The sequence below is a fragment of the Dinoponera quadriceps genome, unplaced genomic scaffold, assembly GCF_001313825.1.
Source record: "Dinoponera quadriceps isolate SergipeBrazil2010 unplaced genomic scaffold, ASM131382v1 scaffold8983, whole genome shotgun sequence".
Classification (NCBI taxonomy): domain Eukaryota; kingdom Metazoa; phylum Arthropoda; class Insecta; order Hymenoptera; family Formicidae; genus Dinoponera; species Dinoponera quadriceps.
The window spans coordinates 175,282-198,534 of NW_014566656.1; the positions used below are offsets into that span (position 1 = coordinate 175,282).

The 23,253-nt window shown below is 36.5% G+C and overlaps 6 protein-coding genes across 11 annotated transcripts; 4 read left to right on the forward strand and 2 right to left on the reverse strand.

The window, feature by feature from the left end:
- Positions 1 to 10: 10 nt before the first annotated feature.
- On the reverse strand, positions 11 to 1,512 carry LOC106751390. Of its 2 annotated transcripts, none has more exons than XM_014632269.1 (3): positions 1,285 to 1,512; positions 930 to 1,079; positions 11 to 839 (listed from the first exon to the last, which is right to left on the reverse strand). In XM_014632269.1, exons 1-3 carry the CDS (start codon positions 1,308 to 1,310, stop codon positions 488 to 490), a joined length of 528 nt encoding a protein of 175 aa, XP_014487755.1. In that variant the 5' UTR covers positions 1,311 to 1,512; the 3' UTR covers positions 11 to 487. The 2 variants fall into 2 exon arrangements, with proteins under 2 accessions (XP_014487755.1, XP_014487754.1); XM_014632268.1 differs by having other exon boundaries at positions 11 to 845.
- Positions 1,513 to 2,811: 1,299 nt separating this feature from the next.
- On the forward strand, positions 2,812 to 9,129 carry LOC106751391 (transcription initiation factor TFIID subunit 2). Its single transcript, XM_014632270.1, has 19 exons — positions 2,812 to 3,037; positions 3,711 to 3,765; positions 3,836 to 3,999; positions 4,065 to 4,281; positions 4,361 to 4,599; positions 4,682 to 4,903; positions 4,976 to 5,189; positions 5,281 to 5,532; positions 5,604 to 5,812; positions 5,947 to 6,186; positions 6,298 to 6,547; positions 6,623 to 6,763; positions 6,844 to 7,034; positions 7,119 to 7,330; positions 7,502 to 7,721; positions 7,804 to 7,960; positions 8,041 to 8,214; positions 8,292 to 8,468; positions 8,561 to 9,129. Exons 1-19 carry the CDS (start codon positions 2,994 to 2,996, stop codon positions 8,795 to 8,797), a joined length of 3,615 nt encoding a protein of 1,204 aa, XP_014487756.1. The 5' UTR covers positions 2,812 to 2,993; the 3' UTR covers positions 8,798 to 9,129.
- Positions 9,130 to 9,437: 308 nt separating this feature from the next.
- LOC106751395 (transcription factor E2F4-like) lies at positions 9,438 to 11,828 on the forward strand. The gene is made up of 7 exons (XM_014632278.1): positions 9,438 to 9,590; positions 9,924 to 10,033; positions 10,160 to 10,430; positions 10,509 to 10,720; positions 11,010 to 11,119; positions 11,229 to 11,276; positions 11,358 to 11,828. The coding sequence occupies exons 1-7, from the start codon at positions 9,483 to 9,485 to the stop codon at positions 11,465 to 11,467; spliced, it is 969 nt and encodes a 322-aa protein (XP_014487764.1). The 5' UTR covers positions 9,438 to 9,482; the 3' UTR covers positions 11,468 to 11,828.
- A 990-nt stretch (positions 11,829 to 12,818) lies between these two features.
- LOC106751396 (mpv17-like protein) lies at positions 12,819 to 14,866 on the forward strand. The gene is made up of 4 exons (XM_014632279.1): positions 12,819 to 12,965; positions 13,399 to 13,666; positions 14,138 to 14,269; positions 14,349 to 14,866. The coding sequence occupies exons 2-4, from the start codon at positions 13,409 to 13,411 to the stop codon at positions 14,592 to 14,594; spliced, it is 636 nt and encodes a 211-aa protein (XP_014487765.1). The 5' UTR covers positions 12,819 to 12,965; positions 13,399 to 13,408; the 3' UTR covers positions 14,595 to 14,866.
- Positions 14,867 to 17,164: 2,298 nt separating this feature from the next.
- Positions 17,165 to 19,247, forward strand: LOC106751394 (ubiquitin-associated protein 1). The gene is made up of 4 exons (XM_014632277.1): positions 17,165 to 17,764; positions 17,835 to 18,158; positions 18,348 to 18,581; positions 18,656 to 19,247. The coding sequence occupies exons 1-4, from the start codon at positions 17,576 to 17,578 to the stop codon at positions 19,109 to 19,111; spliced, it is 1,203 nt and encodes a 400-aa protein (XP_014487763.1). The 5' UTR covers positions 17,165 to 17,575; the 3' UTR covers positions 19,112 to 19,247.
- A 276-nt stretch (positions 19,248 to 19,523) lies between these two features.
- On the reverse strand, positions 19,524 to 22,178 carry LOC106751393 (leucine-rich repeat protein SHOC-2-like). 5 transcript variants are annotated; one of them, XM_014632276.1, is made up of 8 exons: positions 21,994 to 22,178; positions 21,697 to 21,913; positions 21,200 to 21,559; positions 20,936 to 21,122; positions 20,662 to 20,814; positions 20,317 to 20,511; positions 19,742 to 19,999; positions 19,524 to 19,673 (listed from the first exon to the last, which is right to left on the reverse strand). In XM_014632276.1, the coding sequence occupies exons 3-8, from the start codon at positions 21,546 to 21,548 to the stop codon at positions 19,607 to 19,609; spliced, it is 1,209 nt and encodes a 402-aa protein (XP_014487762.1). In that variant the 5' UTR covers positions 21,549 to 21,559; positions 21,697 to 21,913; positions 21,994 to 22,178; the 3' UTR covers positions 19,524 to 19,606. The 5 variants fall into 5 exon arrangements, with proteins under 5 accessions (XP_014487762.1, XP_014487760.1, XP_014487757.1 ...); XM_014632274.1 differs by lacking the exon at positions 21,697 to 21,913; XM_014632271.1 differs by having other exon boundaries at positions 21,200 to 21,913.
- Positions 22,179 to 23,253: the final 1,075 nt, after the last annotated feature.

Below are 23,253 nucleotides of genomic sequence, written 5' to 3' on the forward strand. Positions count from 1 at the left end.
CTAAATTAATAAATGATGAACTCTTAAACTAATCTATAAATGCAATGTGGTACGAACATTCTGTTTAAATATATAGAAAGTACATTATCATTTTTCATACTCCGTATATATACCTATAATGTTAAGTGAAAAAAATTTCAAAAATTAATATAAAACTATATTTTGATACAATAAGCTTGTTTTGCGATATCTTACAACTAAATAATTTTCTGTATCAATGCATGTTTAAATTCATAAATATAGAAATTTCCATCAAATGCATGTAAAAAGCATTTTATATCTTCATATGACTTTAATACATAGAAATATGGTAAGTTATAATTTCAATATTTCTTTTCATTCACACAATTTCTTTCACACCGTTAGAGAAAATGCATAGAAGGAAATTCACAATATTCTAAAAAGTATGACACATCCGGTCTTCTGAAGCCCCATAATTGTAAAGTCTGATATTGTATTTAAATGCAACAAAAATAAATTTCTTACATCATTTGATATCTATTTCTGCTGGTGAGTTTATTCTAATACCATCTAATTTATCCAGAACAGACTGCATTGAGACACGCCTTTTGTTGTAGTTTTTTGTAACCTTGGTTCCAAAAATTTTCTGTATTCTTGCACGTCTTTTTCTCAACTTAGAAGCTAAAGGCTCAGCATCAAACAATAACATTCTTTTGAATCTCTTTGCACTCATATATTTAGAATTGTCACTTGGGCCATCGTTCTCTTCATAAATTGTTTCAAGATCATTTGGTTGCCTTTTTATATTTTTATCTAAATAATATTCCTTAATGTTCTCTTCTAAATTGTATCGATTTACCCTTTTTTTTGGTCTACGACTGCATCTTATACATGAAAGCATATAGTATAAAGTTAAAGAAAATTGATAAAATGGGCATATCATAATTTAATTTCAAGCTATCTATTACCTTCTGTTAGAAACTTCTGTAGAAACAAGTTTAGGTATCCTTTTTCTAAGTACTCTCTTAGTCTCTGTAGGTGATGGACACTTGGTATCCACACTGAGCATTTCTAAACTAGCTATAACCTCATTAGTATCCTCTAAGTTTACAGGAATTCTAAAAAACAGATTAATTCCTGATTTTCTACAAGTTATATTGCATGAAACATAAAAGTTTTCTGCAAAAAAAAACTATAAATCATATATTAAAATTTATATATAACTTATATATACAACACATATAATTAAGAAAATGTATTTTTACGTAATTTCATATTTAATTTATTTTTTCTTCTAAATTCAGACAATAAGTCAAAGCTTACGAATTCTCTGCTTGTCTTTCCTCCATTTGAATGTCAAATCTGCTTTGTAAAGTATTTATCAAAAGATATTGGATATTCCAATAATATCCTTATATTTTAACTTAATTTCCCTTTTTTGTATTATAAATATTTCCCTCGTTTAGTAAACGGTCTCACGAAGTATTAATATTTCAAGCAAAAACTTTTTCCAACAAAGGTAGAACATCCGAAAAGGCGTCTTTAAACAAAACTAGCATGCATTTCAAAGATATCACATGAAGGACGCGTTCCACATAATGTTCGCAACGCCCAAATCACTCTTCGCGCCGTTCCACTTGACGGTCACGGTGTTCACTGTGTACTGTTGCAATTAGTTTTATAACTATTTTTCTAAAGCCCGTATCAGACTACGGATTGGAAATTGGGATTAAGATTGAATTTAGCTAATCAGTATAAAGTTAACTGAATTCAAGTTTAGTGAAATTTAGTGAATTTTGCACTGATTTGTCAAATTTCAATTGAATCTCAATCTCCAATCCGTAGTCTAATACGGGTTTAACGTTCACACACCTGTGTTAAGTTGTGTTCAAGAATCTACACTGTGTCCACTAAACACCAGCTGTTCAGCAACACCCATGCTATATTCGGAAATATCAAACGGTCAAATTGGTGTTATCAAACACAAAATGAATGTATACCGCATTATTATGTGTTTTTTATAATATTCATCTATAAAAATAATGAGGGCAGAGTGGCATTTAATTGACCAATCATGATAAAAAAATCTGAATACTTTTTGTCCTGTAGCGTGATTGGCTACGTTCAGCAGAGAAAGCAGCTTTATAACTGTGTAAAATTCGTGAATCTGATTGGTGTATGCTCTTAGATTCGATCAAGATTAACAGTATACGTCAATCAGATTCACGGATTTTACACAATTGCAAAGCTGCTTTCTCTGCTGAACATAACCATTTTGTAACCGCCTACCGACTAGATTTGGGTAATATAGTATCGAAAATAGGGAAAGGTTTTCCCCCAGAAAAATAAGGTTTTCCTCCACAAATTACGGAGGAAATTATTTTTTTGGGAGAAATTCTACCCTATTTTTTTGGGAAGAAATTCTTACATGTCGATACTGTATCGCCCAACTCTACTACCGACAACTGTCAGGTAAGGAATATGCCATTGTGTAGGTATAACATATGGCAAAAAGTTGCGAAAAGATACGTACCGATATGGCTTCTACCGATATGGCCACAGAACGCGGAAATGCTTGCCGCGCGGTAAGTAGCGACGCAACAACCAATAAACTTTTAGATCTCGTGGAAAAACAGCACGTTGATTGGCTACCGCATCGCTTCTTGCCGCGCGACAAGCGTTGCCGCGTCCTGTGGGCAGAAAATAATATGACAGTTATTGGTAGACGGTTATAGAGTAGAATTTCACTACCGATTGATCAATTGCCATTCTACTCTCAGTGTGTTGTTTCCGAACGCAACTTTTTATGTGTATATATATCTCTTCCACTTCCTTTTCGAATCAGTCGCATCTAGTTTGTTGATTCTGGCATCATTGAAGTTCGAAGTTAATTGTGATTGGTGTATGAAACTGCACAATAAACGGCCCACAACCGTACACGAGTGAAGTTCGAAGTTTTTGCTAAAGTATCAGACATGCTGTCTGTTTTGCTATTTTTGTGAATACTCAAGAAATCGTATATATTTGGAAAAATGAAGAAAGAGAGAACGGCTGATAACAGCCGCCCATATAAATTATAAGTATTTTCAATAGTAACATTGATGAAGTGAAATGTAATGAAGTATAAACATTTTAAGTTTTTATGTTAACTACTCTTTATGGTTAGGTTTTTCTTTACAAACAAAATAAAGCCTCCAAAATGTATTTTTACATAATTTCATATTTAATTCTAAACTCAGACAATAAGTAAAGACTTGCAAATTCTCTGCTTGTTTCTCCTTCATTTAAATATCATGCTTAGTAAAATATTTGTCAAAAAATATTGAACGTCCCAATGATATCCTTATATTTTAACTTTTCTCTTTTTTGTATTATAAATATTTTCTTCGTTTAAAAACGATCTTATGAAACATTAATATTTCGAACAGAAACTTTTTTCATCAAAATTAGGACGTTTGAAGCAGCATTTAGACAGAATTTGTATGCGTTTAAAAGATATCACATTAAAATAAAATTTAAATAAAGTTTCTATTAAAATTACATTTCTTTTTTATACACTTTTAATTATTAATTATATGAGTATTTATTGAGAAATATAAAATATGTAATTTTCTGTACTTTTTACATATTCTTTGATAATTCTGGAATTTTATAGATCTTATATATTCTTTATTAATTCTTCTGATACTATGTACTTTTTATGTATTCTTTGGTAATTCTGAAAAAATAATTAGCAATTGATATTTTACAGCTCATCAAATATTAAGCTTAACTGGAATAAGCTTTCAGAGGAAAAGCATCATTGTAAGTAACATTAATCTATTAAAATATATTTGGATTGTTCTTAAATTTATCTATATGTTCTCTCACACAGGGTTTTGTTGAATTAACAATTGTACCACTGCGAGACACATTGAGGCTGATAAAACTTAATGCTAAACAATGCAGAATATATAGAGTATGCTTAAATGATACATATGAAGCTCCTTTTCAATATTTCGATCCATTTTTGGATATCTGTCAAGGAGACAGTAAACAGTAAGGAATTTTGTTCCCTTATATATTTCTGTGATATTAGAGAATATTAATTAAATCTTTTGTAGACGTTCTCTGGAGTTCTTCTCAAACATGCATTTAGCAGCAGCTCAGAAAGTTGATCCTGATAATAACGCCGGGGAACTAGTTGTTCAGATACCACCCGATGCAGCACACTTAGTTGCTGAAGGACGGGGATTAAGAATCAGCATTGAATTTTCCTTGGAACAGCCGCAAGGAGGTGTACATTTTGTGGTTCCAAATTGTGAAGGCACCTTAGCTGAGGTGAGCTTATCTTGCCATCACCAAAGTGTCAGTATATGCTATTCTCTAGACTATTACACTCTAATAATCTTTTATCCAGAAAGGTGCGCATATGTATACATATAGCTATGAAAATTCGTCAAGACTGTGGTTCCCATGTGTGGATAGTTTTGCTGAACCATGCACTTGGAAATTGGAATTCACCGTCGATGATTCGATGACCGCAGTTTCCTGCGGAGATCTGATCGAGGTTGTCTATACACCTGACATGCGCAGGAAAACGTTCCACTATGTGCTCAATACTCCAGCCTGTGCCCCGAACATCGCGCTAGCAGTTGGGCAAGTAAATTATTATACGGAAATTGATTTGAACATTTCATTTTTGTAATAATATATAAACTGATCTCTTCTCTGCCTACAGACCCTTCGAAATCTTTGTGGATCCTTACATGCATGAAGTGACTCACTTCTGCCTGCCTCAGCTCCTACCGTCCCTGAAAGTATCCGCGAAATACATGCATGAAGCTTTTGAATTTTACGAGGAAACCCTGTCAAATCGCTATCCATATTCTTGTTACAAGCAGGTCTTCGTCGACGAGATCGACGAGGATATCAACGTTTACGCTACTATGAGCATCCTGAAGTAGGTATAATTTTTTTTTCTTATATATTGTGTACCTTTGAAATTCGCTTACGTTTGCTTATTTATCGACAGCACGAATTTGTTACATTCTACCGCGATCATAGATCAGGTGTACATTACTAAAAAGGCAATGGCGCAAGCAATCGCGGAACAATTTTTCGGATGCTTCATATCTATGCAGAATTGGTCGGATATGTGGTTGCCCAAGGGTATCTCTACTTATCTCACGGGACTGTACGCTAAAAAATGCTTCGGCAACAACGAGTACAGGGAATGGGTACAATCTGTGAGTATTTTTAAATTACAGTTACACGCACATGCTGCGAGTGTTTTTTTACCGCTCGGTCACCGAATTATTTAATTATTGTTTTTTCTAGGAGTTGCAAGAAGTTGTAAAATACGAGGAACAATTTGGCGGTATAATATTAGATCCGTCTCAGCCACCAGCACCATTGCCCATCGCGGCTAATACTCCGGCTCCTGCACCCCGAGCGCCTGATCCTGGATTTTATTTCCCCATTAGAAATCTGCACACAATGTCGCCGCAATATATCAAGGTTCTCCGCAAAAAGGCACACTTAGTTATCAGAATGCTGGAACACAGAATTGGCCAGGAACTACTGCTTCAAGTAAATTTATCTTTTTTTTTTTTCAGTTACACGGTAAGTTATACCGATTGTACATTTAATCTGCTCCGTAGGTTTTCAACAAGCAGCTCTCTTTAGCAGCTAACGCTGCGCAACAGAAAATTGACTCTGGCTTGTGGTCGCACATGTTAATCAGTACAAATGTATTCACCAAGGCAATTTTCACCGTAACGGGCAAAGATATGGCGGTTTTCATAGATCAGTGGGTGAGAACGGGAGGACATGCGAAATTCAACTTGAGTTTTGTATTTAATAGGAAAAGGTACTTCTTTTATTCATACTCGGTTGCAACTGTATGTTATCGCAGCTCATGAAAATTATAATACGATAAATAAATATATATATATATATATATTTATTTATTTATTTATTTATTTATTTATTTATTTATTACAGGAACACAGTAGAATTAGAAATTAGGCAAGACACTACGCATCAAAGAGGGATTAGGAAATATGTCGGTACATTGTTAGTCAACATTCAAGAATTGGATGGTACCTTTAAGCACACATTACAAATTGAAGGTACAGTGGCGAAGGCGGATATCACGTGTCATAGTAAAAGCCGCAGAAATAAGAAGAAAAAAATTCCGCTGTGCACCGGCGAAGAGGTTGACATGGATCTCTCTGCTATGGAGTAAGATGTCGATTTGTTTTCTTATTACAAGCTTTGTGTTAGTTGTGTTTATGTATTTATGGAAATGGTTCCTTTCATATAGCTTCATAAATATTTATCTTTTTTTAACAGCGATTCGCCGGTATTATGGATCAGACTAGATCCTGAAATGACACTCATGCGCGCCGTACAAATCGAACAACCTGACTATCAGTGGCAGTACCAGTTGAGGCATGAAAGAGACGTGACTGCACAATTAGAAGCAATCGAGGCTCTGCAGAATCATTCAACGCCAGCCACGCGATTAGCGTTGACTGATACGATCGAAAATGAGCACTGCTACTACAAAGTTAGACTACGTGCTGCGCACTGCTTGACTAAGGTTCGTTATCGCTGAACATTTACTTCATTTGATCTTATATTTGTATTTCTTCACACGTGTTGTATATTTTTGCAGGTAGCGAATGCTATGGTAGCGACGTGGGCTGGTCCACCAGCAATGTTAGCTATATTTAGAAAATTATTTGGATCGGCGTCGTGTCGACGGATTATTAAACAAAATAATTTTTCAAACTTTCAACATTATTTCTTGCAAAAGGTTCGTATGTTATCCATTTCATCAAAATCAGTAATGATAATGACGATGATCTCCTCTAAGCTCTCGAATTTGTGTGTCAGACTATACCAGTTGCAATGGCAGGATTGCGGAATGCCCATGGCATCTGTCCACCGGAAGTTCTAGCTTTTTTGATGGACCTCTTCAAGTACAACGATAATAGCAAAAACAGATATTCCGACAACTATTACAGGGCAGCGCTGATAGAAGCTCTAGGTGCTACTGTTACGCCGGTTATCAGTGTGCAACAAGGGTACGATATCACAATCGTGGTTCATAAACTGTGTTACTTTATTACAATGTAATGAGGACAAATCTTTTACATTGGTTGTTGTAGGACCGCTATTACAGCAGAATCTTTATCAATCGACACCAAAGCTATCCTGGAGGAAGTAACGAGAAACTTGAACTTGGAAAAATTGTTGCCCTGCTACAAATACACCGTCAGCGTATCTTGCCTTAAAGTTATACGTATCCTCCAAAAATTCGGCCATCTTCCAAGCAATCCTCACCTTTTCAGAGCGTACGCGGCGTACGGACAATTTATAGGTAACATTTTGAGAATAATATTTAAAATTAATATAACATAATATATATAATATATAAGGTACGATATATAACAAAATTAATATTTTAAATTATGTACGTAACAGTGATACTGATATCCTTATAATTTTGCGTGAGAATTTCCACAATAATCACATAATCGCTTTCTTTTAGATATTCGAATCGCAGCTCTAGAAGCGTTGGTGGATTTCACTCGCGTGGACGGCAAATGGGAGGACTTGGAATTTCTCTTGGATATGGCAGAAATGGATCCACATCCCGGTGTACGTCACAGACTTGTAAGATTAATGGTGGAGAATCCACCATTCGAGAAAGCACATAAACATCGTCTGGATAAGCCGGATTTGGTTGATCGCATATGGACTTTAATTAAGTATGATATTATTATAATCTTTCACAAAGATCATTTTTCTTTAGTATATAGCAGATGATACACGTACGTGTGTTGTTTATAGTGGCATGCTGTCACATGATGCAAAATTGCGCTGTGATTTGGTGGATCTTTACTATACTCTGTATGGCATAAAAATCCCGTTTTGTCTTCCTATCCCTGAACTTGCAATGCTCACGAAGCCTAGGAAGGCTGGTCCACCAAGTAGTCCAGAACGTGAGGTGAGATTGTCGGATACGTTTAGACAAAATTGTGAAATATCTTTGTAATATCTCTATGAAATCATAAATGTATTGTTTAGATGAAAGCTGTACCTGTGCAACACAGTGTCAGGCACGAACCGATCGATGAAGTCGAGAACTTACCTGTCCCGAACAGAAAGAGACCGTCCCCAAATGTCGTCGATCCCTTGGCTCCGTCGAATTTAGTGGAATACGGGCCAGAAGTAAAACGACCAAAGCCGCCAACGGCCAATGTATGTGTAACTCATTTTCAGTTATTTCTCTCTTGTCGTCAAGTATGTACAATAAATACCAGTATTGCCACTTGCAGCAGGATGAACGGGGAATTCCAGTGCCCGGTGAAGGAAAAGTCAAGTCTGAGTACTACAGCGATAATTCAGCATCCTTACCAGGCATTATGGGAACTCCGGGTCCGGTAGGCTTTGAACCTGGAATGTTTAAGAAGGAGCCGGAAGATCATAAACCGAAAAGTGATTCCACCAATAAGGTAGACGAATTTTTTTCTCATTGTAGAAAGTATTCTTGTGATTGGAGGAAATTAAAAATTAACAATGTATACATTCGATGTACTTTCTGCAGAATAAGAAGAAGAAGAAGGATAAGAAAAAGCATAAACATAAACACAAACACAAGCATGATCACAAGCATACCAAAGATAAGGACAAGAAGGAAAAGGATAAGAGCAAAGATAAGGAGAAAGATAAAAGCAAAGATAAAGATTCATCGGCGTTAAAAATAAAGGATGAAACTCTTAGTTCCGCCAGTTCGAGTCAAAGTCCGGACGCAACGGTCACTAACGAGTTTCTTTTCCCTTGAAAACATTCTTTTTTACTATTAATGTATATATTTGACAAATTTTTTATTACAATCACTATTTATATTTTGTATATAACTTTTATATGTAATTGACACTTTACCTACTGTCTATTATTAAGTTTCTACAAAGTGTTAAGATGCATCGCAATGAGTCTGTGCAAAACTAATTCGATCGTGTACACATATATATACATTTTTAAGTTCAGTTACAGATATAATGTAATAGAATAAAAAGTAATAAAATGTAAGTAAGTTAAAATGTGTATATATAAAATCTTATAAATAACTAGAATTTATAAATATACAGAGAGAACAATTGTGATCGCAATAAATCAAAGATAATAAAGCAATAAAGCAGGAGTATGATGTCTGAGGAAAATCATTTCCACATTTTTGTTCCTCCAAATACCTGTGTAATAACGATGCATTATTATAATTAACTGAAAGCGAACATATCCGAATGTAAAGATTAAAAGGACAATCTCGCCTTTTGTGCAAATTCTCCGGGTGAACGCGCAAGAAATTATTATTTAATTGTTCGTCCGATCACCAGTTCCGTTAACGACGGCAGAGACGCGCTCATATTTGAATGGCCGTTGCACGTTAACTGGGATGGCGTCTGTGGTGTTGCGGCAATTTCGAAGGGACGTAGCGAGTTTTGAAAATTTTGACAACGACCTCGGGCATGGCAGATAATCAGCAGAGTCGTTTCGAGAAGTCCCTCGGGCTACTGACCACCCGCTTCGTCACCCTGCTCCAGAAAGCGAAGGACGGCGTGCTGGATTTGAAAGTCGTGAGTATTCGCCTCCGCCAGGAGGATCGGTGAAAGTTAACCTCAGTATCCATACTGAGGTTAAGTTATCGCGGGGCGTACACGCCATTTCTCACGTTGCGGGAATTTTGAAAGAAGTGCGCGGCCAGGGCGATCATCCGCTACCGCGCGACGACCCGCGCCGTCGACGCTCCGTCCGTTCGTTGAAACTCGACGTCGGCTCGCAGCGTGTTCGATGTGTTACGGTATCTCAACGTGTAACACGCGATCCCACCTAACCTATCATCGTGGAAACATCCGTAGTGTTTTTCGACGATTGATTAGGCGTTATTATAGTATTGAAATGTATTGCAGGCCGCGGACATCTTGGAAGTACGGCAGAAACGACGGATCTATGATATCACAAACGTTCTCGAGGGTATCGGCCTCATTGAGAAGAAGAGCAAAAACAGCATTCAATGGAAGTAGGTTTTGCTTGTATTTTTCTACAAAGCGCTGTTTCCGCAGTGTTCAATTTCACATCGCGATATATTGGAATGGATCCATTTCCTGCCAGATGTGTCACTGACTTTTGCAAATTATGGTTAAAGGGGTGCAGGACCTGGTTGCAACACTCAGGAGGTTGGTGATAAGCTGATCGATTTGAAGGAGGAGATCAGAAAGTTGGAGGATCATGAACGTCTACTGGACATGCACACGCAGTGGATTCAGCAGAGTATAAAGAATATAGAAAACGATGTGATAAATAGGAAGTTTGCATATATTACTTATGAGGATGTGAAGGAGAATTTTCAGGAGCAATTTGTATTAGGAATTCAAGCTCCTCCCCTTACGGATTTGACAGTGTCGAATGTTTCGAAGGTACTTGAAGGAAAATATTTTAGCAATAATGTATGAGCATGCATTGATGTCGCATTGTACATATTTCATGGAATACAGGATGAGGCGGTCCTAAGTTACAACATGCAGCTGAAGAGTACCTCAGGAGAAATTAAAGTATATACAATTCAGCCTGAGTTAGCTAAAACCTATGATAATAAGGTACTAGAGATGCGATTGCAAGAGGAATCAAAAGGCACGAAGCGTACAAGCGAGGAAGATGAAAAGAAAGAGGATGAAGTTATCGTCAAACCAAAGAGGAAAGTCGGCAGGTAAGTGGCAATCCGTTCCATCCGCAGATCTCTTTTTCTCTTCCTCTTTCCCTGCTCTAATCGTCACCGGAAATTGTAAAGTAAAATTTCTGGTCTGCAAAGAGCAAAGAGTAACCGCAAATTTTGTTTCACGGGGTGAATAGTTATCCAAGTGTGAATCTATTCATTGGTACAAAATTCACAGTAACATGTTACATCTACTTTCCGAACCTTTGTACATAATGACAATAGAAGTTGAACATTGAAACGTAACCGAACGTAATTTAATTGAACCGACTGAAACTACTAGACCACCAAAAAGCAACAGTAAGCCAGATCCAGTATTATCTGATGACGAGGAGGAGGACGATGCGGAATTAATAGAAGCCAAGATAATATTGCGCGATGTGAACACTGCAGGTAAATTTGCCTTAAAGTTTGAGCCATTGTTTCTCTACACACACACAAAATGTAACATGTATGGTAATTATCTTGTTAATTTTATAAATCGTTAATTATTTTATCACAGACAATTTCCAAAGTGACGTTGAGTTGCTCGAACAACTTTATTCTGATTGTAAGTCAAATTTTATGTATTTTTACACACTCAAAAGCGATCTCCTTTTCTTTGTTTCACGTTTCCGAATTTCACTTACAGTTTGCGGACCATTAGTAAGACTCAGCCCACCGCCAGGGGAAAGAGATTATCAATTCAACCTTAGTGAGAGCGAAGGTGTTTGTGATTTATTCGACATCACGACGCAATGAGTGTCGGATTTAGCGTAGTACTTCGATTAACAAAATGGACTGTGCCAACAGTAATCAGTGACTTGGGCATCCAATTAAAACTGGAGTTAAGAAGAATTTGTGCATATAATTTTAGAGAAATCAATGGGAATCGTATAATCATTGAGAGAGAATATACAGTATTTTTTTATTCTATTGAAAATTTGAGAAGCTAATGCAATATTGTAAAAAATACCTTTGTACAACACACATTTTGGCTGCTGTTTTTCTTTTGTACAGTGGTGGAAGTAGGGATGGATTGTTTTCAAGAGACGTTTTTTTATACATCTATTAGAAAAGAAATGACCCTTGTAACTTTAAGTTGAATCATCAAGCTTACTTTATGAGTATCATACAAAAATTGTGATAACAGTATAAATGTGTATATATATATATATAATTATATGTTCATAGAATCATTTATATGAATTTTCTATTGTGGCTAACAAATTGCGATTCTATGTTACACACACACACACACACACAGACACAGACACACATGTAGGACAAGAAATTGACTGCAACAGTATATAGTATGCAAAGAAGATATAGTTACTTGTGTAATTAGTCAAATGCATTGTCATAAAGTGAGCTTTTCTCCAATATTGAACTTTTGTAAAAATTTACCCGCAAATATCGTTGGTGTACGTGTCTTTGCAGAAATTATATTATACATCATCGTACACACACACGTACTCTGTATTTTAAAATATTTTACCGTAATTGTATGTTCACGCAGAATCCTATTGACCACCACAGTCAGTTACCAAATTGACGATGCATCTCTATCCACTTATATTTATGTACAGTATATTTTCCTCATCACAGAGATCGTTGAGTCAATCATATGTGTTAAACGATCACATATGTCTCACGTTTTAATTATATTTCCTGAATATATACCCCTACCCTACGGGAGAAATCAAACTCGATCGCGCGTATGACGTTTTATTTCTACCGTATATATGTGTATATAATACTTAAATAAAACCGAAGTATTTCTAGTATTTTCTCTTTGTTATTTTTAACATTTGTAAAATATATACCGGGACGGTATGAGTTGATTCGTACATTCACATTATTCAATTAATATACAGGCAATGATCGGTAACGATTGTTGATGTTACCGAGCGATCATCGTCGATCATCCTCTGCACTGTTACTAGGAAAGCACGCAAGCGGTCGACTAATTGCACAACACAACGCGGACTCCACGCGGAAAGCGAACTGTGACCAAGGACAGATAAGAATGGATCAACCAGTTTCGTCATCATTGCCGTCAAGACTCCGCGTGAGTCCGTCGACGTAAAAAGAGTCAGTCGTCGCGTCACGCGCTGCCCCGCAGATGTATCGTCGGTTCGTCACGGAATACGCGCGAGCAACGCTGCAGTCTGTCAAAAGTCGCGTTGCAGTGCACTCGTGCACTCACGGAATGTTTGTACCTGATGTGTTTATCTTCCTGATAACAGAGTAACGGAAGGTAATTAGCCGTCCAAATCTATAGGGAAATATCAGTGACGTAACGGCACTCCTTATCTCGTCATGTCTCGGCATAAACTTGTGATTTAGATAAAGAAAAAATCTTGGAAAATATAAGCAACTGTCTTATTACAAATTGTGAGAAGCTTTAAAAAAAATTATTATTATTATTATTTCGTAAAACAAATTATCTGTTTGCCGATTGAATAATACCAGCAATCCATCCTGAGATTTCATAAGATAATTAAGCTCCTTTAATTATCTTCAGTTAACACGTGGTCAAAATAAGTATTTTCTTTGTAAAACCGCGAATCTTCTGCAAGTATGTACTTGAAATACGTCTAAACGCACGCGCGATTTTGGCGCGTCACCTCGACGTTGTTCGAAAAGTATGCTTTCTCGATTTCAAGAGAATTTCCTTTATCTTGTGACAGAGGCACAAAGATGCGGATCGTGTTCGTGAAATTCCGTGAGATCACGCAGAAATATCCGATCGTTCGTGGTATGATATCCTACGCGGCTATATGGCCAGCTGGTTCTCTGCTGCAGCAAAAAATCACAGGCAAGAAGGAGCTTAATTATGCGGAGGCATTACGATTTAGTTTGTACGGTAGTCTTTATGTAGCGCCCACGTTGTACTGTTGGCTCAGATGCGCGTCTTTTCTTTGGCCAAAAAGCAATTTGAAGTCTGCAATCACCAAGGTACGTTCAAAAAGAAGAGATTAAAATAATTTATGCTACTTCCCGGAAAAAGGAGATCATATATGAAATTTGTCCATATATGACTATATGCATATAATTATATATGTCCATAATGAAAAAATACTGTTGTTTATAAATTATATGCAAATATAATAGAATCGAAATAAATACTTCTGACAGGACATGATATCAACATTTAATTAAGTGACATAATATCACTTTTTTTTCGTATAGACATACATGATCATATATGTAACCACATATATGGGCAAAATTCATATATGATTTTATATAATTATACATAACTATATATAATCATTTTTTTCCCCGGGTTAACGTTGCTGTAAAAATTTTATTTTGAATATATTTAATGTGATATATTGAATATATTTAAATAAATATTTATGTATAACCACAAGTGAACCGTTAATAATTAATTAAAGTAATTAAATAAATGCATAATAATTAAAGGCTCTGATTGAACAAGTCACGTATAGTCCCGTAGCTATGTGTTCCTTCTTTTTTGGCATGAACCTTCTTGAATTAAAGCCAGTTTCGGAATGCATCGAGGAGGTCAAAATTAAGTTCTGGCCGACATACAAGGTATTTTTCCGTGATATATCTAAAACCCATTAGTCATTGTTGAGGTGAAGGTATTAACGAGAGATTATTTCTCTTACAGGTTGCCATTTGTATATGGCCAATTCTACAGACCGTCAACTTCGTCTTGATTCCAGAGAGGAATCGTGTTATATACGTCAGCGTTTGCAGTTTAGTTTGGACGACTTTCCTTGCGTATATGAAGACACTACAAGCCAAACGAGAACAAAAAAAACTGTTAGAGGCCAATGACGTCAACTCTATGATTATATCAGAATGCAAAGTACAAACCAGTGAGAGAAGCATGCAGGTGCCTCTTCTACGATAAAAATTGTAGGGAAAATTTTAAATACTCTTAGATTAATTTATACTTATTATTTATACATAGTTTAGGAATGAAAATTATATTTGTATTTTATTACATAAATAATTCGTGGTATCCATGATACATAAGAATACAAATTTTATATTTAGATAGGTATAATGAATATTAGCAGTTAAGGCAAAGTATAAACAAAATGTATAAACACAATATATAAACAAAAATTGAAAATACTTTTAGAGATATGTGTCTAAATAAAATTCGATCATAGTTGACAATCAACCCTATATTCATGATATTCTTGTAAAATATAGAATGTATATGAATAAAATGAATTACCGACAAATACTTATTTTTCTCTTTGAATATATTAGGTGTTCCAGTTAGTTTTGAGGAATTTTTTGAAAAAAAACATTTATTTTAGACGTTAAATTATATTTTATTCAAGATATTTTCCACTACTAGTTACAATTTTCTCCCACTTTTCTGGCAATAAGTGAATTCCGCAGTGAAAAATGTCCGTCTTTCGAGGCAATCCATTCATCGAGCCATTTTTGTATTTCATCATCTGTTTTGAAATGCTGGTCAGCAAGGCAGTGCTGCATCGATCGAAATAAGTACCCAAGCAGCACATAAACGTTCGAGGAACGTTTGCTTTATGTTCATTTGGTTTAGTTATATTCAAACAAAGTGGGAACGTTCGAAGAACTGCTGCTTGGGTAATAATCTGAAGGAGCACAGTCTGGCGAATATGCAGCATAGCGTAAAATTTCCTATTAAAATGCCAATAATGTATCTTTAACTGCTTTTGCAACGTGTAGTCGAGCATTGTCGTATAACAAAATCACTTTGCGTTTTCTTTGAGCTGCTATTTGGACGTTTCTGGTTAAAAGCATGTTCAGAGCACGATTCAAATCGATTAATTGTTATTAATAACGCTCAGTAGTGATTGTTTGATTCAATTTCAACAGCTCATAACACCTGAAGCCTTTCACGTCTCACCAAATGCACAACAAAACCTTATTTCTGTGGACGTTGCGTTTTGGAGTCGCTGGCGGCGACTTTTTACGCTTAGGATTATTATAATATATCCACTTTTCATCGCCAGTTACAATTTGTCACAAAAACTGCTTCTTTTTGTGACGAGAAAACAGTGAAGTGCAAATGGTTAAACGATTTTGAATAACCAATTCTGACAATTCATGTGGAACCCATTTGCCGTCTTTTTGAATCTTTCCCAATGTGTGCAAATGATCAGAAACGATTGATTTACCAACATTCAATACTTTAACTAATTCTTCAAGCGTTTGAGTTGAATTTTCATCCAACAATGCCTGCAATGCAGCATCTTCGAACTTTTTCGGTTGAACTTGAGCATTCTTTGTCTTTCAAATCAAAATCACCATTTCTAAATCGTCAATATCAATATTCACACGTTTTAACTGATGGAATAAGAATAGAAATCAGAATAAGTTTCTGAATCGGTGAGCTTCGACAGTCGTTTTCTTCGAATCAAAGCAGTAAAGTAATAGATGACGAAAATGCTCCTTATCACGTTCCATTTTCAATCGCACTAAACAGTATGGTTATATTTACAAATACACAGGATCTGTGTCAAATGATTTGTAGAAATGTTCAAGCTTTGAAATAACGTACCAACTTTCAAAATGTCTCTAATAGATTTGTAGCTACAGCCATCTATAGTGAGCCCTCCAAACTAACCGGAACATCTAATACAATAGATGCTTAAAGCCTTAAGCATTAAGAAATTGACCAATTACAATCGAATTATAGAAGAATAATCAATTGTGATTGGTCAATTTCTTAAGGCGTAGAATTTAAATTCTTATTGTAGACTCCGTTTAATGTTATTATTATATATCGTTATATATTGAATGTATTGAATTAAAGGAGAAACGGTAGTTATTCAATCATCTTTCAGTTAAATTTTTACGATAAAAAGGTATTTTTATCGAAAATCTGGTAGATACATTTTAAAAAGGAAACTTTCAATTTTGTACTCATTTTTTAGCGAACGTTATAGATCAGTTCATTCGCCTATGTGCGATTAATACGAAGGACGTATTTTGCTTCAGCATTGAATAATTCCATGAAAAAAAAATCGCATCGCAATCTACGCGTGTGTAAATTAAAAAAAAAAGTTCTCGTTTTCAAACAGTATAAACATTAATTGTCTGACTTTCCGCTCACGCAGTGCAACTTGGCAAATAAAAAAAAAAAATTTAGCATCGACAGATTTCCATTTATATTTATGAACATTATAAAAATTAAATTAAATTCTATATTTAAAATTATATATGGACATGAAAGACTTCAAACTGTAAAATGTATAATATTATTATTATTTTATGAAAATTATAACTCTGAATTTTGTTTATTTTTCGAGATCGAGGAAAGTGGCCCTTTAATTTTTAGATGCGCAATGTATATAATAGATAATAAAGTTAGTAAGTTAGTTTTTATCAGTGACGCCAAAATATCATATAACACCTGCATGTTAATTACCATACTACTGCATTCCCCTCTTCGTACTTCGATTTTATCCCCCTTCATATTTTTTATTTTTACATATTCGATAAAAATGTGTGCTGTCCTCACTCATCTTATCTTCCCATTACAAAATGCCATTATAGACAGCTGATAAGAATAAACTTCAACATTTCAAAGACACGCAATATGGCTACGTCGAGGTTTCTATCTGTCAAATGAAAGTATATTTTCGACGCTCGAGTTGCCACAGATATCTCACGTGTCGTAAGCCGTAATGCTCGACGTTTAGTTGATCTACGATTTAACATACCGAGATGTATCTTCGGCATACGATACGTGCGACGAAACGTGATGCGTTGCGGTGTAAACTAGGTTATGTTCACAGACTGGACGAATAAAGTGGAGAAGCTTTGCTGCAGGTTGTTCACGAAGAGGTGTTCCTCAAGTACGCGAGTCTAGATTTCTAGCCGAAAGCAATGGCTCGATCCTCCGTATCGGCGCAATACGACATGGTCGCGTCGTACATGGACGGGGTTCACGTCAAGATCGCAGAGGCCTACAAACCGCCGAGAAAAATCGGTCTACCCGCGGCGTACAACAATAGATTGTCGGACGTATCGAAGGTGATGTACGACTTCAGCTTGGAGAGATCTGTACTCGATAAGGTGAGTATTGATATACAAATTGTGACATATCGTTCGAACGGATCCATCTGAGAAATTCATTTGTGATCAGATGACCGAGTGGCGCAAGGCCAGGCAAGCGACCAGTAAAGCGCGTCAAGTTCGTTTGGAGGAGAAGAAAAAGAAGGAGTTGGAGGAGACTCCTCCGTCACCACCACCGATGCCGACAGACTATGTGAAACAACTGCCTATCAACACAGCACCTGCTCCGGAAACGACAATACTCATGCCGCAACCTTTGTCGCCACCGGCGAATGATCTTCAGGATCACGCGAAAACAAACGGTCTGGACTTTGCCGATTTCGATAATGACACGAGTAGCCCTTTCGACAATATGGAATTAAAGACTATCAATGATATGGAGGAATTGGCGCAGGTTAGCAGAATTACTTACCACTTCAGAAATATTAATATTACTGATTTGCAATATCTGTGACAATACCGATAATAGATAATATAAATACATAGCATGACTAGTAATAGTACTGATTGATAGATCATTACCGGATGACCGCACGAAGGATATTGACAATTGTCTTATACTTACAGTGTTTTTTGCACGTAGGTCTTACAACCTAGATCGCAGTGGGTGCCAGCTGGAAAATTAGAGAAGATCATAAACGAGTTGACGATCGAGGATACCGCAGAGATACAGAATGAAGAGAAAGTCGACGATACGAAGAAGCAAACGGACGATCACAACAGTACAGATCAATCGCATGACAGTGTTGAGAACCACCGCAGTGTTTCAGCAATAATGCAGGAACTTCAGAAGGAGTTGGAGAGGCCTATCATGGAGGTAGTGAACTTGATTTTTCTCTTCACGGTAATCGGAATGATCTGGATGATTCAATCGATCCCTTCTTGCGACAGAACTGGAAGCCCTGGCCCGATTTAGAGAGCCCGGGTGCCGACGCATGCGGGACTCTGAAGCACGACGACACGATGACGACGTCGAATCACGCGAAAGCACCGCCGCATCCACTGTCGGATCTGACGGAGGAAGACCAAAAGCTAGCCAGGCACTTAAGCGATATGGGTTTCCCCTTATCGAGAGCGGCGCGCGCGATACGGGATTTAGGTGGGGAGGACAACAAGAAGATCGTAGAGTATCTATTGGCCGTCCAGTCTTTAGAGGAAAACGGTATTTCGGGCGACGACGCCGAAAAAGCCTTAGCGCTCACGCAGTACGATCAAAACAAAGCGAGGATCTACTACGAGAGCCTGTGCACGTTGAGGGACCTCGGATTTCCCGAGGACGAAGCCTCCGTAGCGTTGCTCAAGTGCAACATCGATCGTGACAGGGCGTTGGATCTTCTGATCCCTTGAGCGAGTCGTCGTCAATATCCGTAAAATAGGATATAGCCTGCGAAATATTTTCTCGTGATTTGATTTTGACGCGGAAACAGAAACGGAATTATTATTACGAGGGAAATTAAAATTTTTATATCGCGTAAATCGCAACGTATATTTTAATAAAGGAAGAAAAGAAAATGTGGTATTTCAGCTACTAGTCTTGAATATAACGAAATCTGAGAAGCTACGTTTAACAACGCCGTTCTCTGATAATTTAGCACGATAATCTGTCATTACGTTGTGGAATCCGAATTCTTACTGGGCATTATCAAGTGGAAGTCATTATCAATAAGCCAGAATAAATTAAGATTACGATGAAATAGACAATTTTAGTTTGCGGAGAACTAAGGACACCGTCAACAGGTTTTAATGACGCACGCAACGATCTTTTTTTCTTATATCTTTTATATACACTGAAATGTTTTAATTAAACACATTTAACAAAGAGGGGTTCAAAGAAAGGGGGCATTAATTGATGGAGTGCCAATGAAGTTTGTTAAACGTACTCGAATGCGCAGCGAATGCAGAGGCACAGCTGCAAAAAGGAATTAATAGAGACTTATAAACTCGTATACTCAGGTACTACAATTACATCCACGTTACCTTCTACTGCAACATAGAGCTATCGTTATCAAGGACTTGGCGTGATAGCTAATACCGATAATGATCCACGCTTCTGTGAATATAGGTTGCTGACAGTGTGAATTAACGCAGATGCTGACGGGTCCGTTCGTTAATAAATTGTACAAAGTACGGTTCATAATAGACAACATGAGGTCCATTTTAGTATCCTTAGGGAGTGGACTGTAGAGTATCGTTACACTCGCCGGAGAAGTGGAAACATCGAGCGTATGCTTATACCTAAAACGTACTTGCGTTAGAATTATAAGATACTTATTACTTATTTCTACTTTGGTGGAAGAAAGGCCAGAGTCAGAAATTTATAATTTGACGTTACGAAAGTCAGTGTTCGTGAGTCGTTACGAATATTTAATATTCACAAAAGAGGACGTTGCGTATGCGGCTTTTTTCTCCAATTGAAGTTCTCTCTTAGTATAACGAAGCCAAATTATGTTTTCTCGACATTAACCATTCTGCGTTCAATCAGTACAATCATAATATTTTACGGAGCAGAAAAGCAGAGATACCCCTGTTCTTACGTAAGCCTTCCTGATTACCTCTCGGTATAAATTTTCCTCAGTGCTAATTCCCACAGGGAACAAGTCACGTTCTCGTGAACCTCGTGAATCTTCAAAAGCTGCCGTGGTAATTCGATTATAATATCGGTGTCATTTTCGTACAGTCCTTTCTTTTCAATGTACAGCTTTATATTTGTGCTTAATACATTAGCGTCGTAGCGCGTTTTAAAACATCTGTGATTGTATATATATATAGATTGTATAATAATATAAAATCTACTTTATATACATATTACTTCTCAAAGCAACACAGTTTAGAATTTCATTTTTTTCATTATACACTTGTTCCCCTACTTGACATTCTTCTATGGTTAAAAATCTCACCCAAATGCTAAAGAATACTTGTGAAGGCGCATTGTTCGAAGTTGCGACAGACATTGAAATAGAAGCGGATATGATACGTAATTCAAATATTCATTTGAATCAAATCCAATGAAGGGGGCTGACAAGAATCCGTTCAACGGTAAATACGTTAACCTGTCAAATATTTTAATATCAACTGTAAGAAATTGTAACTTATAATCACGACAAAATAATGAACAGCTTAATTTATACAGATGAGATAGTATTTTTGCAAAATATTAATAAAAATGACAACCTATTTGAACCCACAGAGATTATGGTTAGCTCAGGAGCCAGTGTCAATCTATTGGGCAGTTCTTTCAGTCTATTGTTACCTGCGTATAGTTCTTTAAGTCTTGGCAGAGAACCAGTCCATTCTGGTAATGCAACAATCTGGTTGCCAGAGACAGACAGTATTTGCAGATTACTCAGTTGACTTAATTCTGTATGTTTTTATTCGCTGTATAAATTAATATATTCCTTGTTCCTATAGCAGAATGCATCTAGCTATTGTACTTACCAACTGGTAATGTTTCAATGAAGTTATCATTCAGGAATAAACAATTTAGATTCCTCAAATTACTGATGCAGGAGGGTACATGTTCCAATTTATTGGCGCTTATGTCCAATACTGTCAACTGATGCATCTCGCCGAGTTCCATAGGCAGCTGTTTAATCAGGTTGCCATACATGTATAAGTTGGTTACGTTAAACAACTCCATGACCCAGGGTGGTAAAGTGGTAAGCTTGTTCCATTTGAGATATATCTCTTTTATGTGACTACCATGGAGCCGTATCACCTCTGGTAGCTCCACGAGACCTCGACAGTTCCAGTGCAATATAACTTTGCTCTTGACTTCATTTGCCATTTCTGCAAAATCTGGATCCATTTTTAAACGAAACTAGAGTTAGAGCATCTCACAGTCAAGGGTCAGACAGGCATTGCTAAAGTCAGTAGGATCGGTCTGTATTTCTGAAGTTAACAGGCACATGCTCAAAATAACTTGGCCTGCTTACTAAATCTGTATTAATAAACTGTCATGATGGTAGCCGGACAAAGATTATCTTACGATAATTATCGTTTGCATTTTGTTATTCTGCGTGAGACCACCGTGCAGAATTAATGTAATCTGGCTTTGGGAGTGAAATTTAAAATATTGCAATAAAATGAAATGACATTTTGTTGCTTCGCTCACCCATGGTGAATTATTGACTGAGCTATTATTAGTTGGGACTGCAATAATATGTTAGTACAGTAGTTAATCGGAGAGGTGGTTAAAGTAGAATAAACTGAATTACGTTGTGAATATGTACTTTATCCTTTCCTTCTTATGACGGAAAACTTGATATAAATGCATTTTATTCTGCGTTATTCTTTGTTTTTTTCCATTCTGTTGTTTGTTATCACATAGTTTGTTATCACATCAGTTTGTTATCAGTCTTCTACGATGCACTATATATAAATATGCAAATGATACGAGCAACATAATGTCCGTGAAGCCTACGTCATACGTGGTCTGTTCTTTATAGCTGCACTGCTGAACTGATGTGATAAATTGAAGTGAGAAAACCATTAAACTAAAGAACATACTAGAAGGAGCATTATTTTTGTTTCTGGCAGATAACCTCGTGCCGAGAGAGAGAGAGAGAGAGTACCTAAGCACCTAAGTAGTATTTCCGTCTTTGTCTGTGTCAGTTTTTGCTTATCCATAGACGCATAATAACTAGATTGCACAGTCAACCGAAGAGTCGTCAAATATTAAAAAAAGATAGTTGCTGTACGAGTACCATTTTATCTTTGTCTAATAATGTATGGAGTGGGAATTCCATAGAGATATAAGAATAGAGGGAACAAGGGATATATGCTACCTATAAGTGGAAGTGATAGAAGTCAAGAGAGAGATGGATGCCGAGTGTCCTATCCATAGAGATATAAGAATAGAGGGAACAAGAGATATATGCTACCTGTAAGTGGAAGTGATAGAGGTCAAAAGAGAGATGGATGCCGAGTGTCCTATCTGTCTCTTTCTAGTCGAGCGCTGTGATTAATTGTTACAATGAGCCGCCAAGACGACCACGCGACGTCAGAAGGGGAGAAAGCAGACTAAAATTTCGTTTTGTAAATATGCGTGCATATGTGTGTAGAATTAAAATTCGTTAAATATTCGAACGTTAACAAAATAATAATTGGACGCGATTTGTTTAAAAATGAGGCATTGTTTGAAATGCAAGGCGGAGTCTTATCCTGGATGTAACCGCAGTTTTCACTCGTAAGAAAGTACAAATACGTAACCTCAAATAATTATATTATTTTTTCCTACATTTAAAAAAATGTGTAAATGTTGTAGGCTACCGAAGGATGTAGATATAAGGCGTAAATTGTTGAATATACTTCAACTACCTTTGTATTTTGAAGTAAAAACAGCATATATTTGCAGTGATCATTTTAGCAATGACAGTTTCTTTGAATTGGATGGAGAAAAATGTATAGCTATATCGTCGTTGGCGCGGCAGCCAATCCCAGCGCGTGACTAGAAAGAGACAGATAGGACACTCGGCATCCATCTCTCTCTT

Coding starts and splice junctions, on each gene's coding strand:
- LOC106751391 (XM_014632270.1), top strand. CDS start 2,994: ATGAAGAAAGAGAGAACGGCTGATAACAGCCGCCCATATAAATT. Junction 5,190..5,280: donor ACAGGGAATGGGTACAATCT/GTGAGTATTTTT, acceptor TGTTTTTTCTAG/GAGTTGCAAGAAGTTGTAAA. Junction 5,533..5,603: donor GCCAGGAACTACTGCTTCAA/GTAAATTTATCT, acceptor TCTGCTCCGTAG/GTTTTCAACAAGCAGCTCTC.
- LOC106751394 (XM_014632277.1), top strand. CDS start 17,576: ATGGCTCGATCCTCCGTATCGGCGCAATACGACATGGTCGCGTCGTAC. Junction 17,765..17,834: donor AGAGATCTGTACTCGATAAG/GTGAGTATTGAT, acceptor ATTTGTGATCAG/ATGACCGAGTGGCGCAAGGC. Junction 18,582..18,655: donor TGGAGAGGCCTATCATGGAG/GTAGTGAACTTG, acceptor TTCTTGCGACAG/AACTGGAAGCCCTGGCCCGA.
- LOC106751390 (XM_014632268.1), bottom strand. CDS start 1,310: ATGGAGGAAAGACAAGCAGAGAATTC. Junction 1,080..1,284: donor GAAAGACAAGCAGAGAATTC/GTAAGCTTTGAC, acceptor TCTGTTTTTTAG/AATTCCTGTAAACTTAGAGG. Junction 846..929: donor ACAGAAGTTTCTAACAGAAG/GTAATAGATAGC, acceptor TTCATGTATAAG/ATGCAGTCGTAGACCAAAAA.
- LOC106751393 (XM_014632271.1), bottom strand. CDS start 21,569: ATGGATCCAGATTTTGCAGAAATGGCAAATGAAGTCAAGAGCAAAGTT. Junction 20,512..20,661: donor AAGTATTCTTTAGCATTTGG/GTGAGATTTTTA, acceptor ATACAATCACAG/ATGTTTTAAAACGCGCTACG. Junction 20,000..20,316: donor AGGAAAATTTATACCGAGAG/GTAATCAGGAAG, acceptor AGTACGTTTTAG/GTATAAGCATACGCTCGATG.
- LOC106751396 (XM_014632279.1), top strand. CDS start 13,409: ATGCGGATCGTGTTCGTGAAATTCCGTGAGATCACGCAGAAATATCCG. Junction 13,667..14,137: donor TGAAGTCTGCAATCACCAAG/GTACGTTCAAAA, acceptor TAATAATTAAAG/GCTCTGATTGAACAAGTCAC. Junction 14,270..14,348: donor AGTTCTGGCCGACATACAAG/GTATTTTTCCGT, acceptor TTTCTCTTACAG/GTTGCCATTTGTATATGGCC.
- LOC106751395 (XM_014632278.1), top strand. CDS start 9,483: ATGGCAGATAATCAGCAGAGTCGTTTCGAGAAGTCCCTCGGGCTACTG. Junction 9,591..9,923: donor GCGTGCTGGATTTGAAAGTC/GTGAGTATTCGC, acceptor AATGTATTGCAG/GCCGCGGACATCTTGGAAGT. Junction 11,120..11,228: donor GCGCGATGTGAACACTGCAG/GTAAATTTGCCT, acceptor ATTTTATCACAG/ACAATTTCCAAAGTGACGTT.